This window comes from Apis florea, unplaced genomic scaffold, assembly GCF_048593485.1.
Source record: "Apis florea isolate Af1SG1 unplaced genomic scaffold, ASM4859348v1 contig_3325_pilon, whole genome shotgun sequence".
NCBI lineage: Eukaryota > Metazoa > Arthropoda > Insecta > Hymenoptera > Apidae > Apis > Apis florea.
Window position 1 is genome coordinate 8,495 of NW_028256738.1, and position 19,513 is coordinate 28,007.

At 36.9% G+C, this 19,513-nt stretch overlaps 1 protein-coding gene across 5 annotated transcripts in view; it reads left to right on the top strand.

The window, feature by feature from the left end:
* Positions 1 to 16,838: 16,838 nt before the first annotated feature.
* nolo (ADAMTS-like no long nerve cord) overlaps positions 16,839 to 19,513 on the top strand; it is a 189,040-nt gene continuing 186,365 nt past the window's right edge. For 4 of the 5 annotated variants that reach the window (XM_031918903.2, XM_031918906.2, XM_031918905.2 and 1 more), the window contains exon 1: positions 17,299 to 17,457. In XM_031918903.2, the coding sequence (XP_031774763.2) occupies positions 17,434 to 17,457 (24 nt within the window). In that variant the 5' untranslated portion in view covers positions 17,299 to 17,433. Of the gene's footprint in view, positions 17,458 to 19,513 lie in introns of all 5 variants that reach the window. The other variant, XM_012491503.3, reaches the window with a different exon arrangement.

Below are 19,513 nucleotides of genomic sequence, written 5' to 3' on the forward strand. Positions count from 1 at the left end.
ATATAATAAATTAATAAATAAATTTGTGCGTAAAAGGAGGGTGGATGGGACGTGGCTAGGGTGGGTCTCCACTTTGCAGCAACCTCCTCGAGGTGAGACCTGGGCAATCATTATTATTTAGTATACAATTTATAATCATATTCTTTTATAGGTAATATCGTAATATAATTATAAATTATATAGCAAATAATATGAGCTAATTGGCTGCAATTAGGTTAGGAATAGTTATATTGAACAAATTTTTCTCGTTTACATAAATTAATAGCAATTATAGATGCTATTAATTTATGAATAGTATTAGAATTATCAGTAATAATAATAAAATTGAATTTATGAAAAAAATATTCAATGATGATTTTTCAATAATTTTTTCCAAATTTGATTATTTGATTTTGTTTAATTTCATTTAATTTTTTTTAAGTTTTTTGTTTTATCATTAGAGAAGATAATATACAGTATATTCTTTTTTAGTGGTTGGGTATTTCAAAATATGTTATGCAAAGTTTCGTAAGATGTCGCCACACGTCTGTTTCTTATGTGCGATGATACTGTGCATCGGTTTAATATAGCTATTCACGTTATTAAATGTCGGTAAAAATGTTAGCTTAAAAAAGAGATATGTGATATTATTGAGAGCGAAAATGATATCGATAAATCGTAAAAAATTTTTAATCTTATGATTTTTGTAAATTAAAACTGTTATTTTCGAATTGGTCAAATATTAATATCAAAAGATAAAAATTTTGCTTGAAATGAATTTTCAGAGTAAATTGAGTATAATTTCTATATTTATTAGTTGAAATCATAGAAAATATATTAAACATTGATTTTTTGCGCGATTGATATTTCAGAATATGAATTTCAAGTATAATATATATAAGCCCTATTCCTTAATTTGTTTGTAATTTTGATTTGCTCTCTGTAATTTGTTTTAACTTTTTTATCGACATATGAGTTCAACTTGTAACTTTAGTTGTTTGCCGCTTGATGGCATGACATGTTTTATCATTTCTCTTTTTCGATTTCAACTTATATTTTTATTCATCTTTTTATAATGACGAAATATATTTGTATACTATATCTTTTCTATTGATTATTTAAAATTTTTTAATATATCAATGTTAAATTTATCAGATTATATTATTAAAATTACGTATCATTATCTTATTGTTTGCATTTTAAGTTATATATTTGTATAATCAGTTTTACAAATGAATTTCGTCTCTTACTTTAATTAAATTTTTAGTTAGGCAATACTTAAATATAATATAATTTTAGTTAATCGTTCGAATTATTTCAATACTCTAATAAATACCACAGGCAGTTAATATAAGACCAAATAGTTTTTATTATTTGATATTCTCTATTGAGAATACTATTTCTCCTATAGAAAAAGCATATAGATGAAAATCTTTTTAACTGGGTGTATGTATCATAAAACGTTTTCTCTTTGTTAAAATGTATCATCGATATCTTTTAATCGAAGCTTCTTATAGTTTTGATTCGAAGTATGTATTTGACATAGAGGCATAGAGGTTTCCATGACTCGTATTACATTGTTACGTTAGACATAGACATATTATAGGACTATACGACTATAGGACTCGTTTCGATTAAATGTTCCATTCGTAACATCTTACTGAAAGGGGTTGCCAAGTATTATTGTCTGAAACTGTGAATCATTGCAACTGTCTAATAGATCTTTGGGTCTGGTTGACGAATGAACTACTCACTCGAGTAATCAGATAACAATATTCTTTAAATGATCTTCCTCGAAATCATATATCGCGTTGTCAGAATTCTCTTTGACCAATACAAGAAGTGAAACATTAGAAGTTTTATTCTATTTTAAATTTCTGAATCATTGTAACTACTTAGATTTTTTTTCTTTTTTTTTCAATATTAATTCAAATAATCTTAAATAAATCTTAAAATTAATACGTTAAACATATAATAATTATGCTTCGGAATTCGATAGATGCTTTTGTTCGTCCGATAAAAATTGAAGGTTTCCAACTACTTGGTACAAAGGCACGTTCACTTTCCACCATTGTGCCATTATGCTTCCCATTCTAAAGCTTTGAATTTTGACACTTCTGTCGTTATTTCCGGTCCAGGCTAACACTCAAACAAGGGCTGTCGAGATTTAACAATGGTGCTTATCCTTTCGCACCAATGGGAAGGGTTGCGTTCGATTTTGTTCTAATCGACATGTCCTTCTCTCACACGTTCTTCTCGTCTTACGCTGCAGACGACAGTGATTTCTGTATTGTTGTACGAACACAATTGTCGAAAGAAAATAAACGAAAGCGAACGTGGTGACGGCTGATGCGAATCGTACTTAATGTCTGACGATGCGAGATTTAGAGATTAGCCGGAGATAAAGGATTGGTGAAATCCTTTATCTTCTTTCTTTCAGGCGTGTTTCTTCGATTTTTTTTCGCTCGTCAAGTGGTCATCTCAATAAAACGAAAGAACAGAAAATAGATGGAAAATAGAAAATCCGATAGAAATTCAGAGTCCGGTTCGCGATTTATTAAAAATTTCGAGTCGATTCAATTCTGAATGTGTTTTCATGTGCAATTTATACCATGGAAGTTTTTCGCTTCAAACATTTCTATTGATGAGAAGTTCGAAGCAGGTCGAGCGTACACGAATATTCCAATGGGACAAGTTCGCATCGCATAAAATTCCCGGTGTCTTGAAATGAAGCGAAACGCTGGTTACATAATTTCCGGAATCAGAATTCTACAAGTATTCTCTTCTAGTAGATCTTGTAACATTGCCTCTATGAAGATGCACGAAAATTTCCTTCTTACATTACGTGATTCAACCGCGAAAAACTTTTCAAATGTTCGTTATTACTACGTATTTTGTCGACGATGAATAAATCTTGGTTCTCGAGTCGTCGTCTGTTCGATTTTTTCAAAGGATCTGCGAATATAGGAAAAAAAATATACGAAAAGAGAGACGAAGGGAGAAACGTTGAAGCGGAAAAGTATGACACAGTATAAAAAAGAAACGATCCACGATGCAACAAGATTCTTTAATCTCGTTCTACGCCTTCTATCTTCTCGTTTTAGCTTCTATCGGAGATGTTCACACAGATACTTGCACATCTATCGAGTTTTTGGTTTTGTGCTTTTTAACCTTTCAGCCTGTGGGTCTGAAAGAATCGTCGTCAGTTCTCCACTTTTTTTTATCCATTTCTCTTTCGTTCTTTATCCCTCTGCACGTTTACAGTTCTATATCTTTCTGGAAAAATGGAAAAATAAGCGTGGTAGTCGAAGTGAGATAGGAGTGAGAAGAGGGAAAGCATTGTGGGAAGAATAGTAAGCGGTCCCGCGCATCAGAGGAGCCGCATTCATTAAAATATTCGTGTAAAAGGACCGTAGGCATTCGTGCCTGTGATCGCGACGAAATAGAACCGTGGAACGATTTAACTCTTTCGCGTGCTTTATGGAGTAACTATGTAAAAGGAAAAGAGGAAAGGATGGAAGAAAGGGAATGAGAAGGAAAGGAAAAGTGGTTCATGATGGTAATGGGGAGAAAGTAAGAGTTGATTCTCAAAACGATGAGTGTCTATTGTGAAAAATGGTAAAATGATAGGAATCAAAATAGTACGAATGTTTTCGATTCTCGATTCAAATTTTATCCAATATAGAATTGTACAAAAATTATCGTTCAAATTTTTCGTGTAATTCTATTTTACCGCGAATTAAAGTTTTCCAGGCAATTAAAGTTTCCCTGTTGACACGCTTTTGCATAATTTATTTCTCTTAAAATTGATAAATGCGTGTTCTGTATTTTTTCGCATTATTTCAATAAATTTTCTTCCAAAGTTCCCTCGCATCTCGATGTTCCTTATGAATAGATCGCGTCAAATTTTCTACGATACTGTTTTTCAAATTCTTTCTTTTTCCAGTAAAAATATATTCATCGATTCGTAGGAAAATTAGAAAGAGATGTAAAAGTAAAAGGAGAAAGAACGGAGGTTCGAAAGAAATGCGACAGATCGAACGTCAACGAAGGGATCGATGGTATTGAATCGAGAGAAAAAAAAACGGATAATAGGTTCGACCGTACGTTAAATGCAGCGACGACGATCGATAGCACGTGCTATACAGGTACTGCAATAATAAATTATCCAAGAGCGAGGCGCGAAATAGCGATTCAGCTAGATAACGTCACTGAGCTAGAACATGCTAAGATTACCGTGGGATTTCTATTTGCTGCTCGTCCTTTTGCCTTCTCCGTCTTCTTTAAATCTCGCTTCCATTTATTATTTTAAAGGAATAAACCGATAGACGAAGGACATTTTGTAGCCTTTTACCAGATTTTATTTCCTGATTGAAAAGAAATGATAATTTCATCGTTCGATAAATCTTCAATATTTCTGGAACGAAAATTTGAAACAATATAAGAAAAAAAAAAGTGAGAACCAACAGCAATATTTATTTTTTTGATCGTGATCGGGACACATAGAGCGATTAAAAAATTATTTTCTTTTAACGAATATAAGACGTAAAATTCTTTATACATCTCGAAACGGATTGTTCGTGAAACGAAACGAATAAAACGAAGAAAGTCGATATAAGGAAAATTTCTCTCGTCGTGGAAGATTAACGAAGAACGTTCTTGACTATAAATTGTAGAAGTTGTATTATCTAATGGATTCAGTAATTAATTATAAATTATTTGCTACTCATAAGGATATGCGAATACGATGGAAGAAAAAAAAAAAGATTATTGTTACTTTATCGAATGCAGTCCGGACGAAAATATCCCATGGACATAAAACTTGCATATTTATGTCGCGGCGAAGAATTGAAAGACAATGTTGTTATAGGTTTTCTCGTGTCTTTTGCGTTGTATTACGTTTTCCTGGAATATTTGGCGAGTTGTTGTTATTACGAGATAAATAAGATTCAAATTGTTTCATACATACATATTGCATCGTCAAAAAAAAAATATTACGGTTGCATGAATGGATATGAATGGTAATTGTTACAATACGAGCCAACATTAATGGTTTTTTTTTATTGGTGATAGCATCAGAAATCTTACAACTGCTTCTAAAGCAGTTCTTTTGCATCTATGGCAACTTAAAGGCTCCTTTGCACCGCCGTGACGCGAGAACTTTGGCTTGATAACTTTGTTCCATAATCCGAAAGGGATAACTTGGGTGAAGGCGGCGTAGTTTGAAAGATTCGAGGTTCGCGAGTACTGCAGATTCTCGATGGATTCATAACCGAATATTATCCCTTGTGATTCAGGAAATTTGATAATCTTTAAGGTAACTACGTGAAAAGTTTTCAGTTACATGAAGGATCGATAATCTTAAAGATCTCTCAGTTTTTTTTTTCTCTTCTTCTTAGATTCGTTAAACTTCAAAGAGGATTCTAATTTCTGATAAAGGATTTCCAAAAAATGTTGCAGCAGCGCAAACGTCGCCTAAAGCTCGTCGGACTTTTAAACGAAGCACGTAAAACGAGCTTTGGGATTTTTCTTCGTTCGGAGTTTTTCACAGTTCCTTTTCTCTTCCTTACTTTAATTAAATACTTTTTTACATGGAAACACTTGGCGATCCAAGATGAAGGCACGGGAAATCTTTGTGTTGATACGAAATTGATTCTAATTAGTGCTCGTTGTTCTTGAACATATAATCTATTCGTTCATTCCTTAATCATTCGAACATTAAATAATGTATTTCCTTTTACGATTTTAATTAATTAAGGATTTTAATTAATTAATTATTATCTCGTTGCGTATTCAGGAGATATTTCTTTCTCATTACATTCAAAATATTCGAATCTTTTTTTGTCTTTTTTCTCCTAACATTCAATATTAGTGATCTCTGAAATAACGTTCTGACAGAATGTGGGTTACATTTTTCTCCAAGGAATAATACCTAACACGTATTATGACCGCATTACGCAGGGGTGGGCGACACGAACGCTGGATACAAAAGGATAGGGATATAGAGTGGCGATAGACGTGAATAGGTCGGGTAGAAACGAAGAGACAAGATCCTCGGGAACCGCATTCTTCGATAAATGCCCCTGCTATTAGGTTGTATTCTTTCGTGGAACAAATCACGTAGATTTAAGAAATGGATTGTCGATATATTGCCAGAGAGTCATCTCGTCGGGATTTTATTTATCGTGCGAACGTACGAAGGCCACGTTGTGTTAGATTTACTTCAATATTACTACAATTAAACTTTTTTGATTTCCTTAAAATCGTTCTCGAATTTTGAACAAAAATTTGCAAAGTTTACTTTTTTTTTTTCATACCGGTACTATTTAGATTCTTCTTAATTAATCGTCGTATACAATATCGAAATTGTCTTATAAGATAGTATATTTACGCGTGCGAGAGAAGGATGTAACGTTCCAGAATGTAGATTGTGCCCTTATTCCCAATGCGTCTACTTGTTCGTGATACAGTCGTAATAGAGTAGCCAAGGACAGATGAAATTTCGAATGGTATTCGGTGCCTGAATCACTCTGAGCTGAAGCACGTTTACGTGTCGCGAAATTAAGCAGCGACCGTGTAGACATCGGGCTAATGTAGATCGGATTACAGAACTACGGGACGATGTTGCGAAATCGTCGCGCGTTCCGGAGTCGCGTCGTTTCCTTTGAAACTTTACCACTAAGACGCGTCGACGATGAATATCATTAATTCGCGTATCGAGACACAATAACTCGTGATATCGAATGAAAATATTATCAAAAACGAAGACAAAACGATCCATCACGTATATTCGATTTTTCTACGGTTTCATTCGCGATCATATTCATTCACTATTTTTCAGCCCAATTTTTTTTTTTCTCTCCTTTTGGATTCCTCGAAAACTTTCTCCCTAGACTATTGCAACGGGGTCTCTAATGCCATTAGCAGTGACAGATATCGAAACGGCATTGAGCATAACTCACAATACGTTTCCCGAGCAAACCGGAAGTAACGTTAGGTCGAAATGTGGGTTACATTCTCATAAGTACAGTCGTGGCGCTTCGTAGTCGTATTAGAGCGCCCACGGGCGAACGATGAGATGGTTGGGGGTTGGAAGGGGTTAAAAAAGGAAAAAAGATAAGGGGAAGAGAGGGAGAGAAAGAGAAAGAGAGAAAGATAGAACGACGAGGACGCCCTCAAAGCCCGGAGGTAAAGGAGTGGAACGTAAAAGGGGGATGAGCGTAGATGGCGATGGAGATGAGGAGATCGTTGGAATGGGAATGGTAATGGGGTGGATAGGGGGGAGGTATGGGGGTGTGTACGGGTGTATATATGCGGTAGTACGGAAGGACGACGACGTCTGCTGGCTGGAGCCACGCTGTCGCTGCTGTGGCATCGATCCACCACTCACTACGACTTTTTGCCACGGTTCCAACGAGATCTTTAACCCGAAAACTGCTCTGCGGCATGGCCAGTTTTCGTTTCGAAATAGCCAAGTGATTTTACCACCGCGATCGCTCGTCGTTTCGACCATGTCTACGATCAAATTTCACTTCTGTCCCTTTTATTTCCGTTATATTCGTTCCTTGAATATTCCGTGTTTATTTTTCATTATTCGATGATTTTTGCGATTGATGCTTTAACAAACATAATATTTTTTCGTTTTTTTTTTTTTTTTTTTTTTTAATTTATTTCGAAGAAGAATTTTAGTCTTTTTTTTAGAATTTTATTTTTGAATCGCGTACGCTTCGAATTTAATGAAAAGACCAATGATGATTCGCACCTTAACAAAAGTTCGTAACGACGCGACACTGTATCAATTAAGAAAATATTATCGATTCAAAACGAAATACGTATTCGGAGAACGAGCCATACAATCAGACGACGATTTACCGGTATATAACTTAACCTTCAGCTCATTTACGGAAGTCAAATTACACCTATGGTTACTGTCAGTTCGAAACTCGATTCAATCGTGTGTCGTGATTGCTTCGTGCTTTAACTTTTGCCAACGTTTCGTCGAAATAAATTCTCGTTTATCCGAGAATAGACAAGCATCACGATATTTTGTTTTTCAAATTTCTCAAGTTGAATTTTTATTTTTCATGGAAGCGAAGATTATGAATCTTTGTTCGCAAAGTTCGTTGAAAAATAAAAGAAATCGCGGTCGAAAGGAAGAGGAACCGGTTAACTGATTTCAATTTTCCACAAAATTAAATATCCTCTTTGAAAGATCTTTGATAATAAAATTGCCTTCGCTGCGTGCAGAACGTTGAAGAAACGTAAAGAAAGAAAGTTGAACGTTACAAAATGTATAATTAATATTAGGTACAAACAATACTTATGATACTTGACAAAAGTTTCTGATAAATTACTTGATTAAATTATATTATACAATATCGCAAAATTTACATATTTATATTAAAATTAATTTAACTTCCAAACTATCTCCCGGTTTTGGATGAAATTCCTGTAGCAAGGTTTATATCGAACGTCATTTCGCGTTAGAATCGAATCCATCCCTTGTACAATTGCAAACTTCTCCAAGGAAACGCGAACGGGAATGAATTCAATGATAAAGGAATTTATACTAATTTATGTTCGAATATCATGCCTTGATATATTTATTAATGTTTAATTCAATAAACGCGTTTTACCAATAAATAGTAAATTTATCGTTCGAAAAAGGGAAGAGGAAAAAAATAGTTGTGCTCGATGAACGTCGAAACGTTAACAGAAAACATTAATTTTCATTTGAAACAAAAATATTTGTGTAACACTCTTGCAGCACTCTTCCATAAAGTGTCGCATAACGACAAATGCAGCGCGAAGTAATGATGTTTGCGCGTGACATTATTGGCTATTACATCGTTGCAAATTCATTTGCACGTTAGGACGTTTCTGCGTCATCGTTAAAGCTTTCATTTTTCATCCATCCCCATTGTATATACACCTGCCTCCTGACCCTCTACCCCTCCCCCATGCGGTGGCCCGAACGCGTGCGTGAGCGGCACTTACCTAACGTAATAAAATTTCTCGTTGAATCTCAAACGGTACTCTATTTTTGCCGGAGAATAATTTGTCATCTAGAACTTCTGGAGAAAAAGTTCGAATTAGTCTTGGCTAGTGTAGGTCGCCGATGTTTTCTGAACTTTCTTTCTCCCAGTGTTGCTCCCGTGTAATTCTGAATTTGCAACGGAAACGATAAAAATAAATCGGACGATCTTGTTGAATTTTCTTTCGTTAAAAAGAAAATATCACACTTTCGTGATAAATGAAAATAATTTCTTATTTAAATTGAATTACTAATTTGATTATCGTGATATCAACGATAATTCTCGAAACAATTTCACGATGAAAATTCTTTGTTCCTTAAATGATAACTTATTATTCGCATAATTCATTAACACCATGTATTTTCCCGACCACTTCGCCGCAGTGCACTTCGTTCTTAAAGTATCATAGTTGGACAAGGTGCTCGTGGAAAACTCCAAGGCGTGGCGTGGATGATTTTTAGAGGATATCAGCGCTTAGGTGGAGAGCATGAACGAATTAAGTGAACGCCTAAGCACTCGAGTCGGGCAGAAACCAGAAATATGATTGTCTCGAGTTTCTTGGCGCACGGTTGTGTACTTTGCGATTGTAGCCTGCGCTACTGTGCTTTACTAACTTTCTCTCTCTCTCTCTCTCTCTTTCTCTCTGTATCTCCCTCTGAAACGCGACAGAATATTCCGGAAACAGCGCGAGGAAAAAGCTTGGGCCCCGAGAATAATGCAGAAACACAGTGTCGGTCAAGTATTTCACACTACTGGACGTGACCTTTACAAGAGTGTATACCTGACGAGTGACATCATGAGTCAGCCGCGTTAATTAGCGAATTCAAGGGTCTCGCCACGTAAGTGGGTCTCAGCCTTTCAGAAAGACTAGCCGTGACAACAGTAAACGCTTTCAATGCAAAAATGACATTCTTTATTATAGAATGAAGAATTTACTAACGAAGAAGGAACTTCGAGACCGGTCAGGTCTTTAACCCCGGAAAAATAATCGGTGGATCGGCTTCTAATTATATCCGTTATCCCATTTTCGTTTCCTATGTTTCTCTCAAGTTTCTCTTCTTTTTTCTTTGTATCTTCTTCTACTCGACAACCCTTGTATACCGGTATACAAGGTCTTGAACGATGAAAACAGCTTTGAAATGAATAATTGAAATTCGATTACCGCACTATTGTATTAGTATTCGAAGATTCATTGGTTTTTATTATCGTGGTTGTTACTTTGGCTTTATTTATAAATTTCAGAGTGGTTGTTATTCGAGTTCGATTATCGACGTATTCGAATTTTATAAAGATTCGATTTACACGTTGTGACATAATATGTTATCAGTAAGGATATTTATGTATTTAATTATGACAAGTATAAATATGAAAATGTAAAAGGATGAACGCGATGCGAAAATATCAATATAAAATATCAAATGTAAAATACGTGTAACAGTATTTGGAAGATAATGGACGTACATATTTTTACTCGAGATATGGTTTTTTTTTTTATCAATATGTATAAAAATATGAATTTGCACGAACATACACAGTTAGTATGTTAAAATAACTATTTTCTCGATTTTCGATTATTCTACGTTTCATTTAAAAATCGTTCTTCTTCGCGTTTCAGTCGCGACAAAGTTATCATTGATTATGCAGATGAAAGAAAGATTTTGTTATCGAATAAAAAAAAAAAAAGTTTCTCAAGTTTTTCTCGTTACGAAGCATATTTCCATAGATGGGAAAAATTCTAGTGTTCGCTTATAGTCTGGCGTCATCGTTTTCATCGTTTTCCTCGAGGAAGGTAAACGCGCGCCAAACCGGAACACCGACGTTTCCGGGATGTGCCCTGGAAACCGTTTTATATCTTCTTTTTTTACTCAGTTTTCGCTTAATATTCGCTAGCGTTTTTTTTATCTTTTTTTTTTTTTTATAAAAATAATCGTTCTAATTTACAATTACAATAATTTTATCGATTCCAAAGTTTCCAAAAAAAAAAAAAAAATTATACAGTATCTAAACTAGTTTAAAAATTTACCATCGATTATCTTTTCTTTCATATTAAGTGACCAAGAATATTGAAATTAATTCGGCATTTAAATTGAACATACATTCGCGTTCATCAAATTTTCGATAATAGATATCTCTTAACGTTGCAATAAATATTAAATTAATAATAAAATATTAAATTCACGATTAAAATATTCAAACAATTTTATTCTAATATGATATGCATTTATTATAACATATACCGTGTCTTCCAAATAAATGATTACACTTCACTTCATAAAAGTTTCAAATAAGACATAAATATATATAAAATTCAACGCGTTAAGCGCACCATTTAACCTGCTCCAATTTCATCCTAAGTCAATCGTAATCCTCTATCTCTCATTCGTTCTCTTACAAAACGTATGTCTGGCGCACGTCTGTTCCGAGCCAGAACCAGACTGTATCTTTATAGCTGTTGCGGCGAACGAAATCACCTGCGGAAATTCACTTACTCGAGCAAGCTGGCCGTTTACGTGAAAGCTCGAGCGTTCTGCCAGCGAGGCACAATGAACAATAGACCTCATCTCCTTATATCCACACACGGCTGTACGCCACCAACCGCGCGCGTGACACACACTGCGACTCTCACGTACGGAACGTGACACGCGCGTGTACAAGCGGCCAAACTCGTGCACGATGCAACGAAGTCGCGCGAACGAAGACGCGTTCCTGTCCTCCCTGTGTATTATAACGTTTTATGCCGCGCACGTGTACGAACAGCTGCATTTTAAAATCACGGATTCGGCCGCCCAATTTGTCACGAAATTCGCGTGCAGCCGCGTATCCGCGTATCGGCACAAGTCAAATCGAGGCGATGACGGCGTTACGTACGCGAGTCGCGAATTTTTCCACATCGCCTACATCGCTTGACAACATCAATTTCCACCGAACAAGGACAATCAATTCTCGCTCGCGACAACGACGATTCCGTCGCCGACAGACGGGGAGGATGAGGATGGAAAGAAATCGTCGATGGATTTCTTCGCGAGAGACGGAAATACGACGCGGAAACACGAACGGTTTTATTATTGGTGGCTGGCGGAATCTTATATTCGAACGTAACAACGAGAATTCTATCGCCTACGAATCCGTTGGTATTTTGAACGGTGGCGAATACGTGCGTGACGGCAGAATCGCAGATTACGTTATATTCCGTAAATCGATGTTCGAGCTATATCGAGACGAACGTATTTAACTTCGGTGATCGAGTATTTAACTGATGATCAGAATAATTTATTCCGGGAGATATTCGAGGAAATTACTTTTTTATTATTTAACAACGAGATATTTCGATGTCCTTGAACGTGTAAGAGGAAATAGAAGGGGTTTATATAGCGGTTAAACGCCACGTAATGCGCATAAAGGGAAAGATGCAACTAAAGCAGCAACTTAAGAATCTCTGCGTCTGCAATTGTGGTTCGTCAGGAAGTCCGCCGTGTCTTCTTCGTCGTGCTCCTCGAATACAACAACTTCATTGTGCACGATATTTACAGAAACACACGCTTCGACTTCTTTATCGCGTTATTTTAATTTCGAATTCTAACGTCTTTAGAACGTCTTTCGTTTCAATTATTGAATCGTTAAATATCATCTATTTTCATAGATTTTTCTCCCAGGAATTCGTTTCCAAATTATGATAGTTTTATCGCAAAGATATATACACAATATAGATACTGTGTTCGTGAATCTATTTCTCTATACACAAGATACAGGAAGGAAGAGGAGGGAGATTGGGATAACTTTGGCGCACCTGGTGGTGAGCCATGAAACAAACCAGACACTGCGTGTATTGTTCATCTATCGCGAGACGAGATGGAATCGAGAAAAATGTACAGAATGAACAAAATATACGCGACGTTACAGATGAGCTAGCAGTCAAGCAGGTAGAATTTACATTGTTCACACTCTGTCTCGTATAGAAATCGATTTCACGCTTAAAGCGTGCGTGGACATTTTTATTTGCTTTCTATGCTTTCTGCGAGTTGTGTCGGCGCATCGTATCATTTGCACAGAAAACAGCGTACACTTATCTTTTTCCATTCTTTCCTTCCTGTTTCTTTATTTTTTCCTTCCCCCCCCTCCCTTTTCCCCCCTTTTTTTTCCTCCCTCAAACACATTTATTTGTTTTGTACACTTCGTTTCGTTTTGTGTCATATTTCGTCACATCGTTCCTGCACGAGATTTCTCATTTATTCTTTGAATTCATTCCAAGAGATTACGCGAACAACTTAACGTTTGCCAACCGAAATTGCTTGGATTTTAAACTAGATCGACCGAAGTTCTGATTAGTGTACACGATGTTCTTCATTCTCGTTCAATTATTCCGTCCGTGTAATTTGTGTGAACACACAACGTGTGTTAACTTTAATGATTGTACGCGAATATGTAAGTTACACGCATCATTCTCGGAACAGGTAATTTTTTCGCTGAAAAAGGAAAGGCGGTCGTGTTCGCTTCGATATTAAATGTTCGCAACGATGGAACCCGATATAATGAATTTTTTTTATTCTTTTTATTCGGTAATTGGAGTTACTTACAAAGTTTCTGATTTTCCTCCCCCGCTTTCTTCTTTCCTTGCTCTCTTCGCATATTAATAGAAAACTTTTTTACCTCGAAATAATAAACTTGAAGCACTTCTAACGCGAGAATTTTATCTTGTTTGATATTCTCTTCATTCCATTTTTTTTTATTTTATTCTTATTTTTTTCTTCATTCTATTTTTTTCCCCTCTATATCCTTTAAATGCGTTCATCAAAATAAATATAGCGGAAAAAGAAAGAGGATTTTATACGAGATTGGCGAGGCCTTTAGCTTGCGCCAATCGTTTATTCTATCCTGAAGAGGGAAAGCCGGGGATTTCGTATCGAAAGGGATGTCAAAGACTTTAAACAGTTAAGGTTTATGCTTTTCATCGATGAGTTCCAATACCATTTCGATATTATGATCTCTTTTCTTGTGTGTATTTTATTTAAGAACAACGATTGTTAAAAATAAAGATAATAGAATAATTAATCGAAACATCATAATATGTATAATTTAACTTCAAAATGTGAGACGAAGTTATTGGACAAAGAGTTTAATTTCGTTACGATACCACGACAATTGGAAAGGAATGGCCAGGAATTAGATTCATAATCCAAATATAAATTACGTTGGAAGATCTTGGATGTACATGTATCAATAATTGGAGAATATTAATAAACGGTGAGGTGGTTGGAATGGATCGAGCATAAATAGTGCAGATGCTGAGTGCAGTTAATTACATATATCAAAAGTTAATATTTAATTATAATATATTGATTGATCGCTCGGTTATATTATCAAATAATCATCACGCTATTATGGAGCTGTCCATAAATTAACGCGATTACACCACCATAGGGATCAAATATCGAATGAATGATTAAATTCTATCATCGTTTTCATCACGCTGTAAATTCGAGCAAAGATAAAGGAAAAGATTTTTCTTATCGATAGCGGAGAGATCGACTTTTCACATTTCTTGCGTGACTTTCATTCGTGGCTGGGTAATAAGAGAAAGTCACGAAAGAACGCGAAACGCGAAGAGTGGACGTTCGATTTAAGATGCTGGGGGATCCAGTTTATCCGGATATCGTTTATCTAAAATGGCGATCGTCCGAATACAGCTTATCCAAAGTGGTATACGGGATCTTGTCTACCGGTATGTCGTGCGCGACCTTGTCTTGTATCGAGCACACGTTCTGCGGAAATTCGAGCATGCGTTACATCTATCGATTCAATGCGGTTTTCAAACATCGATACGATCGAGATAGTTTCCATTTCCTCTTTTTTCACTTTTCGAACAATATGCAGTTCACTTTGCAATAGAAATACGAGAATAGAGTTATGGAAATGATTGAAAATATCTTTCGTTTCTTAATTTTATCGTTCGATACAATTTTTTCTTTAAGGATTCTCGAGCTGGTGCATAGTCTTCGATAGATGCTACATTATATCTTGTTGTTCGGAGAAGAAGTCTTTGAAAGTGAAGTATTAACTTTTAAAGATGTAGCGTTGTTTAATAAAAGGATTGTTCGATACTCTGAAGTTTCGCACTCTTTTGCATCTTATTACATTGACTTATTTGATGCATCAATAGATTGCTGAAATATTATTTTATTTTTCTGATGTTGAAAAATTGATCGTATGCGCATCTGAACTCGACCGAGCTATGTTTTTGTTAAATATTTATTTGGTATCAGAAATTTACATTCAATATCCTCATCCCCGTTCACAAATTCATCAACGGGACAATTTACCCAGACCATATTGAAACTAAACATAAAACAATCGCGGAAGTGAACAAAAATCGTTTCGGACCAACGATACCACCCTCCCCTGTTGTTTCAATCATTGATCAATCTATTTTATCTCTTCTTTGACAAATGAAACCTACAGTGAGAGATGATTTTCCGGAAACACGGGATGAACCCTGGTAAATCCATACGTTGACATTTAAACTCGCAATAAAAAAAAAAAAAGGAAGGATAAAACTTTATCCCGGTCCAGGTAACAGAAAGATGACTCGATTCGTTTCCAATTCGTATTCTGCATTATATCGAATATATTTTTCGAAAAGGGGAAAAGAGAGAAAAAAAGAGGGAAGAAAAATATTTAACAATTTGTACAGTTATTCGTATTGAACACCGGTGGCTGCGGGTCGCACGCATCATTTCTCATGTACGCAACGTGCACGCACAGCAAATAGACGTTTGATTCAACGTGCACACACGCAACTACGCACACACGAATCGGGTCAACGTTTCGATTAACGTTCGTCAAACAAAATACGAATCCGTCGGCCTACAGTACGACAGTAATCATTTCCGAACTGACCGATTTTTTGACGCGATTGACAATCTTTCAAATAATGACAATTATTTTTCTACCACCGTTCTACTACCATCCTTCTCATTCCTTACCATCCCGCAACCAGCATGGATTTTCAATATCGATAAATCTCCATTGAGCCCACCTCAATCTCCGTCACCCGGAATCCATCTTTCCTCGGGACGTTTCACAAAAGATATTTCCTCTTTGGTAAATCAGAAGATTCGTCGATCCATAAAATTCCTGTCCGCAAACCGCGCGGACAGGATCGTTCTGCTGATATTTACAGCCGCTTTTTCTCATCCACCTGTCGGTAATGTCAATATCGAGTCCCGCAAATCCCGTTTACAACTTGTTTAGCCTCGTGTACTTTGACTCTTCTACTAACCCTTCCATCTCTTATTAATAATTACATAAAAATAATTATCTTTCCAAATATTTCGAACAAATTTTTCTTAAAAATCTGAACGTTATCTGAACGGTTCGAATCGAACACGTTCATCCGGAAGAAAATCGCACGCCATCGACGGATATAACACGTATAAAACAAATTCGACATTCGGTCCGCGTGATCCTCGCGGCTTACATCGGTCCCGTCTCCCTCCGACCGTCCATCGTTTCGATCAAACCGTCTTTCTCCGTGCTCTTACCCCTTCTTAGCCCCGACCAGCCAAACCACCCCTCCGGCACCACTTTATTCCAACCTCGGCCCCAACAAGAGCGATGAGGAGGGACGCAGGGGGCGAGGCGGGGAAGGAGAGAGAGATGGAGCGAAAGAGTGAGCGAGGAGATGACGGTGGGGGTGCACGAGGGTTGGAGTTGGCGTTGGTTAGACATGGAGGGGAGAAGGGCACAGTGTGTTTCTCCGCGAACCCCTCCAGCCCCCACCCCAGCCGCACGGGCGCCAACGTCAAGCGCTTTCGAGACGTTAAGGCCGACACTCGTGCGGCGCACTTCGGCCCGACGACATCGGCCAGGATCGTAGACACGTGCGTGTGCGTTAACCCTTTCGTATCATCCCCTCGTTGGATCGTCCAAGATCGACGAGATCCATTCGTGTCGTGCAACGTAACGTAATTTGTAACGCGTTCGTGTATAAATTCGTGATTTCGAAATCGTCGTGTAATTTAGTTTGTTTTTCTTCGTACGTTACAACAAAGTTCGTCACCGTTGAATTTATTTTCGCGATCGTGATCGTGGAAACAAAGTCGCAAGAGCGAATTTATCGTCACGCGGTGGATAGTCGATTTTTGTGGCGATGTGTAAACCGCACCGCGAAGAAGGGTGAGAAACAAGTGTGATCTATGTAATTGTAAAGTGAAGACACTGCGGTGTGATCTGTTCTTGGAGAAGAGTTGAACCGATTCCTCGATGCGCCCTTCCTTGGAGGGCGCAGCCTGTACGCGGTGGCAAGTCGAAGATCTTTGACGATAGCTCGCACGCATAGAATTTGGAGCACGTAGAAACGGGATATCTTTTCTGCAAATCGGAAGACGGACGAAGAATTTGCCGATCGACGACCGAAAGGATCATGAAGAAATCTTACTTTATCTTCGTGAGTTTTTTTTTTTTTTTAAAAAGAGATTCCTTTTTATCATTGATACAAACGTCAAACAATCTGATTGAAGTGTTTCCGGACAAGAGCGTCAATGTCGCATTCTTGATTCTTTTGCCTCTGATCCTTAATATCCTTCTACTTCTTCTTCTTCCTCGTTTCTTCCCTTTGTTTGATTGTCGTTACTCGCGAGTTGACAGTGAAAGCGAGTATTCTGCATTCTCCGGAGAGTTTTACCCTTTAACACGCAAAAGCTCACCGTTTCACATTCGCCTTGCCTTGCCTCTTTTCTTGCTTCTTACCTTAAAGATCAAAGACCAACGACGTCGCTTTAATCTGCCAATGGCGGAATGGCGCATGATTCCTTCTCCTTTCCATTCTGCCCCTTGCTTTGAGAAGAAGACGTGCTCTTTTTGAATATTGTCTTGTCCCACGAGCAAAGTCCTTCGACCTGTCCTTTCTATTCAACGCGATTTTCTTCTTTCCTTCAACGTATCATGGTTTGAGAACGATGATGAAATTAATAGAATAGCCACGTGACTCTCTTGACTCGAGGGAAGAACGAGGTCAGTCGCTGCACGCGACTCGTGCAATGTCGATTTCGAGACTTTTCGAGGCTCAAGGGTTCCTCGATCCCTTAAGTTTTACGAATAGAATTCAAGCATTCAAACCGGCCACCTGAGATCTCTGCTCGCTACTTTTCTTTACTCGATCAAAGATCGTTTTCTTGATCTCTGTTCATCAAGTTTTAAACGATTACTTTGAAAATTAATTAATGATGGCAAAAAGTCGTCCCGCTTTTTCCTATTTTAATAACGTATAAATTAATCAATTCGTGAAATCTCAAATTTCCGTGTCCTGTTTCTCATCTTATGATTTGATTGACAAAGTTGTTCGTGGAATGAGACGATTCCTCGAACAATTTTATCTTTAATCCGAATCGTGTGATTTTCATTTTTTTCATCCACAAATCTCGCTCGCCGATATAAAAGGATTAAATGACCTCGCGTGAATCGAACTCTCGAAAAGCAGAATTCTCGTTAATCTCGTACGTTGAACAAATAAAATGTTTTCAAATCATCAAAGTGATATCGACGAAATCCTCTCTCGTGTCCTAATTAATACTGCTGTTAATGTCGAGAAGTTAGCGCCGAATGCATTGGATTTCGCATCAAACTGAATCATAGTAGCAACTCATACCCTCAGTTCCCAAAGAAAGTTATATACCTTTCGGATCGTATTATACGAATTTCGAGCCATTGCTGTTTGTTGCTGCAGAAACTTGGTCGGAACTTATGAGCGGAGCTTCTCCATCGTACAATACGAGCGGGGATAGTGAAAGAGGGGAAAATACTTGTAGAGGTTCTGGAGCTTCTTCTCCTATCCGTTTTTTGAAGGAGTCTTCCTGAAAGAACTCGCGAACGTGCAAATATTTTGACGTATGACCGTTCCTTGGATTTCGATGATTTTTAATTTTCGGAGCGGAAAGCTCGCGTTGTATGTCCGTGTTTAACTATCGAAACTTTCGAATCGATTTCTCTTCCGAGATTTTCCCTTTGCGAACGGTATTCTTTGTGAATTTTCGCACAATTTATAAACTTTGCGAATTTTACGATTTTATTTATCGAAAAGACACGAAACGTAAATAATGGTGTAAGAATTATCGATAATAATTTATAATAATTTCGACGTATTTGAAGTTATGATACAATTTTAATATATTTGGTTTGATTTTATCCTTTATTCGTTGAATATAAATGGAAAAAATTCGTAATCAAAGAAAGCATTCATATCCCTTTTCGTTTGTTTTTCGATTCGTTACACCAACTATCGAAAATTTGATTCGTTAACTCGGGTTTTGTTATATCTCGACGATTCGTATCCGTCGTGTGAAAACTACGATGCTGACTGTTTATGGTGGAATTCCGAAAAAGCATGAAATGCGAGCGTGCAAAGGACACTAGTAAACGGAGAAGATAAAGAAATTTTGACGCGACGATTTCTCTTCATTTACTTTTCTTACTACGGCTTTATCCCATAAATTGCAGTCGGTATA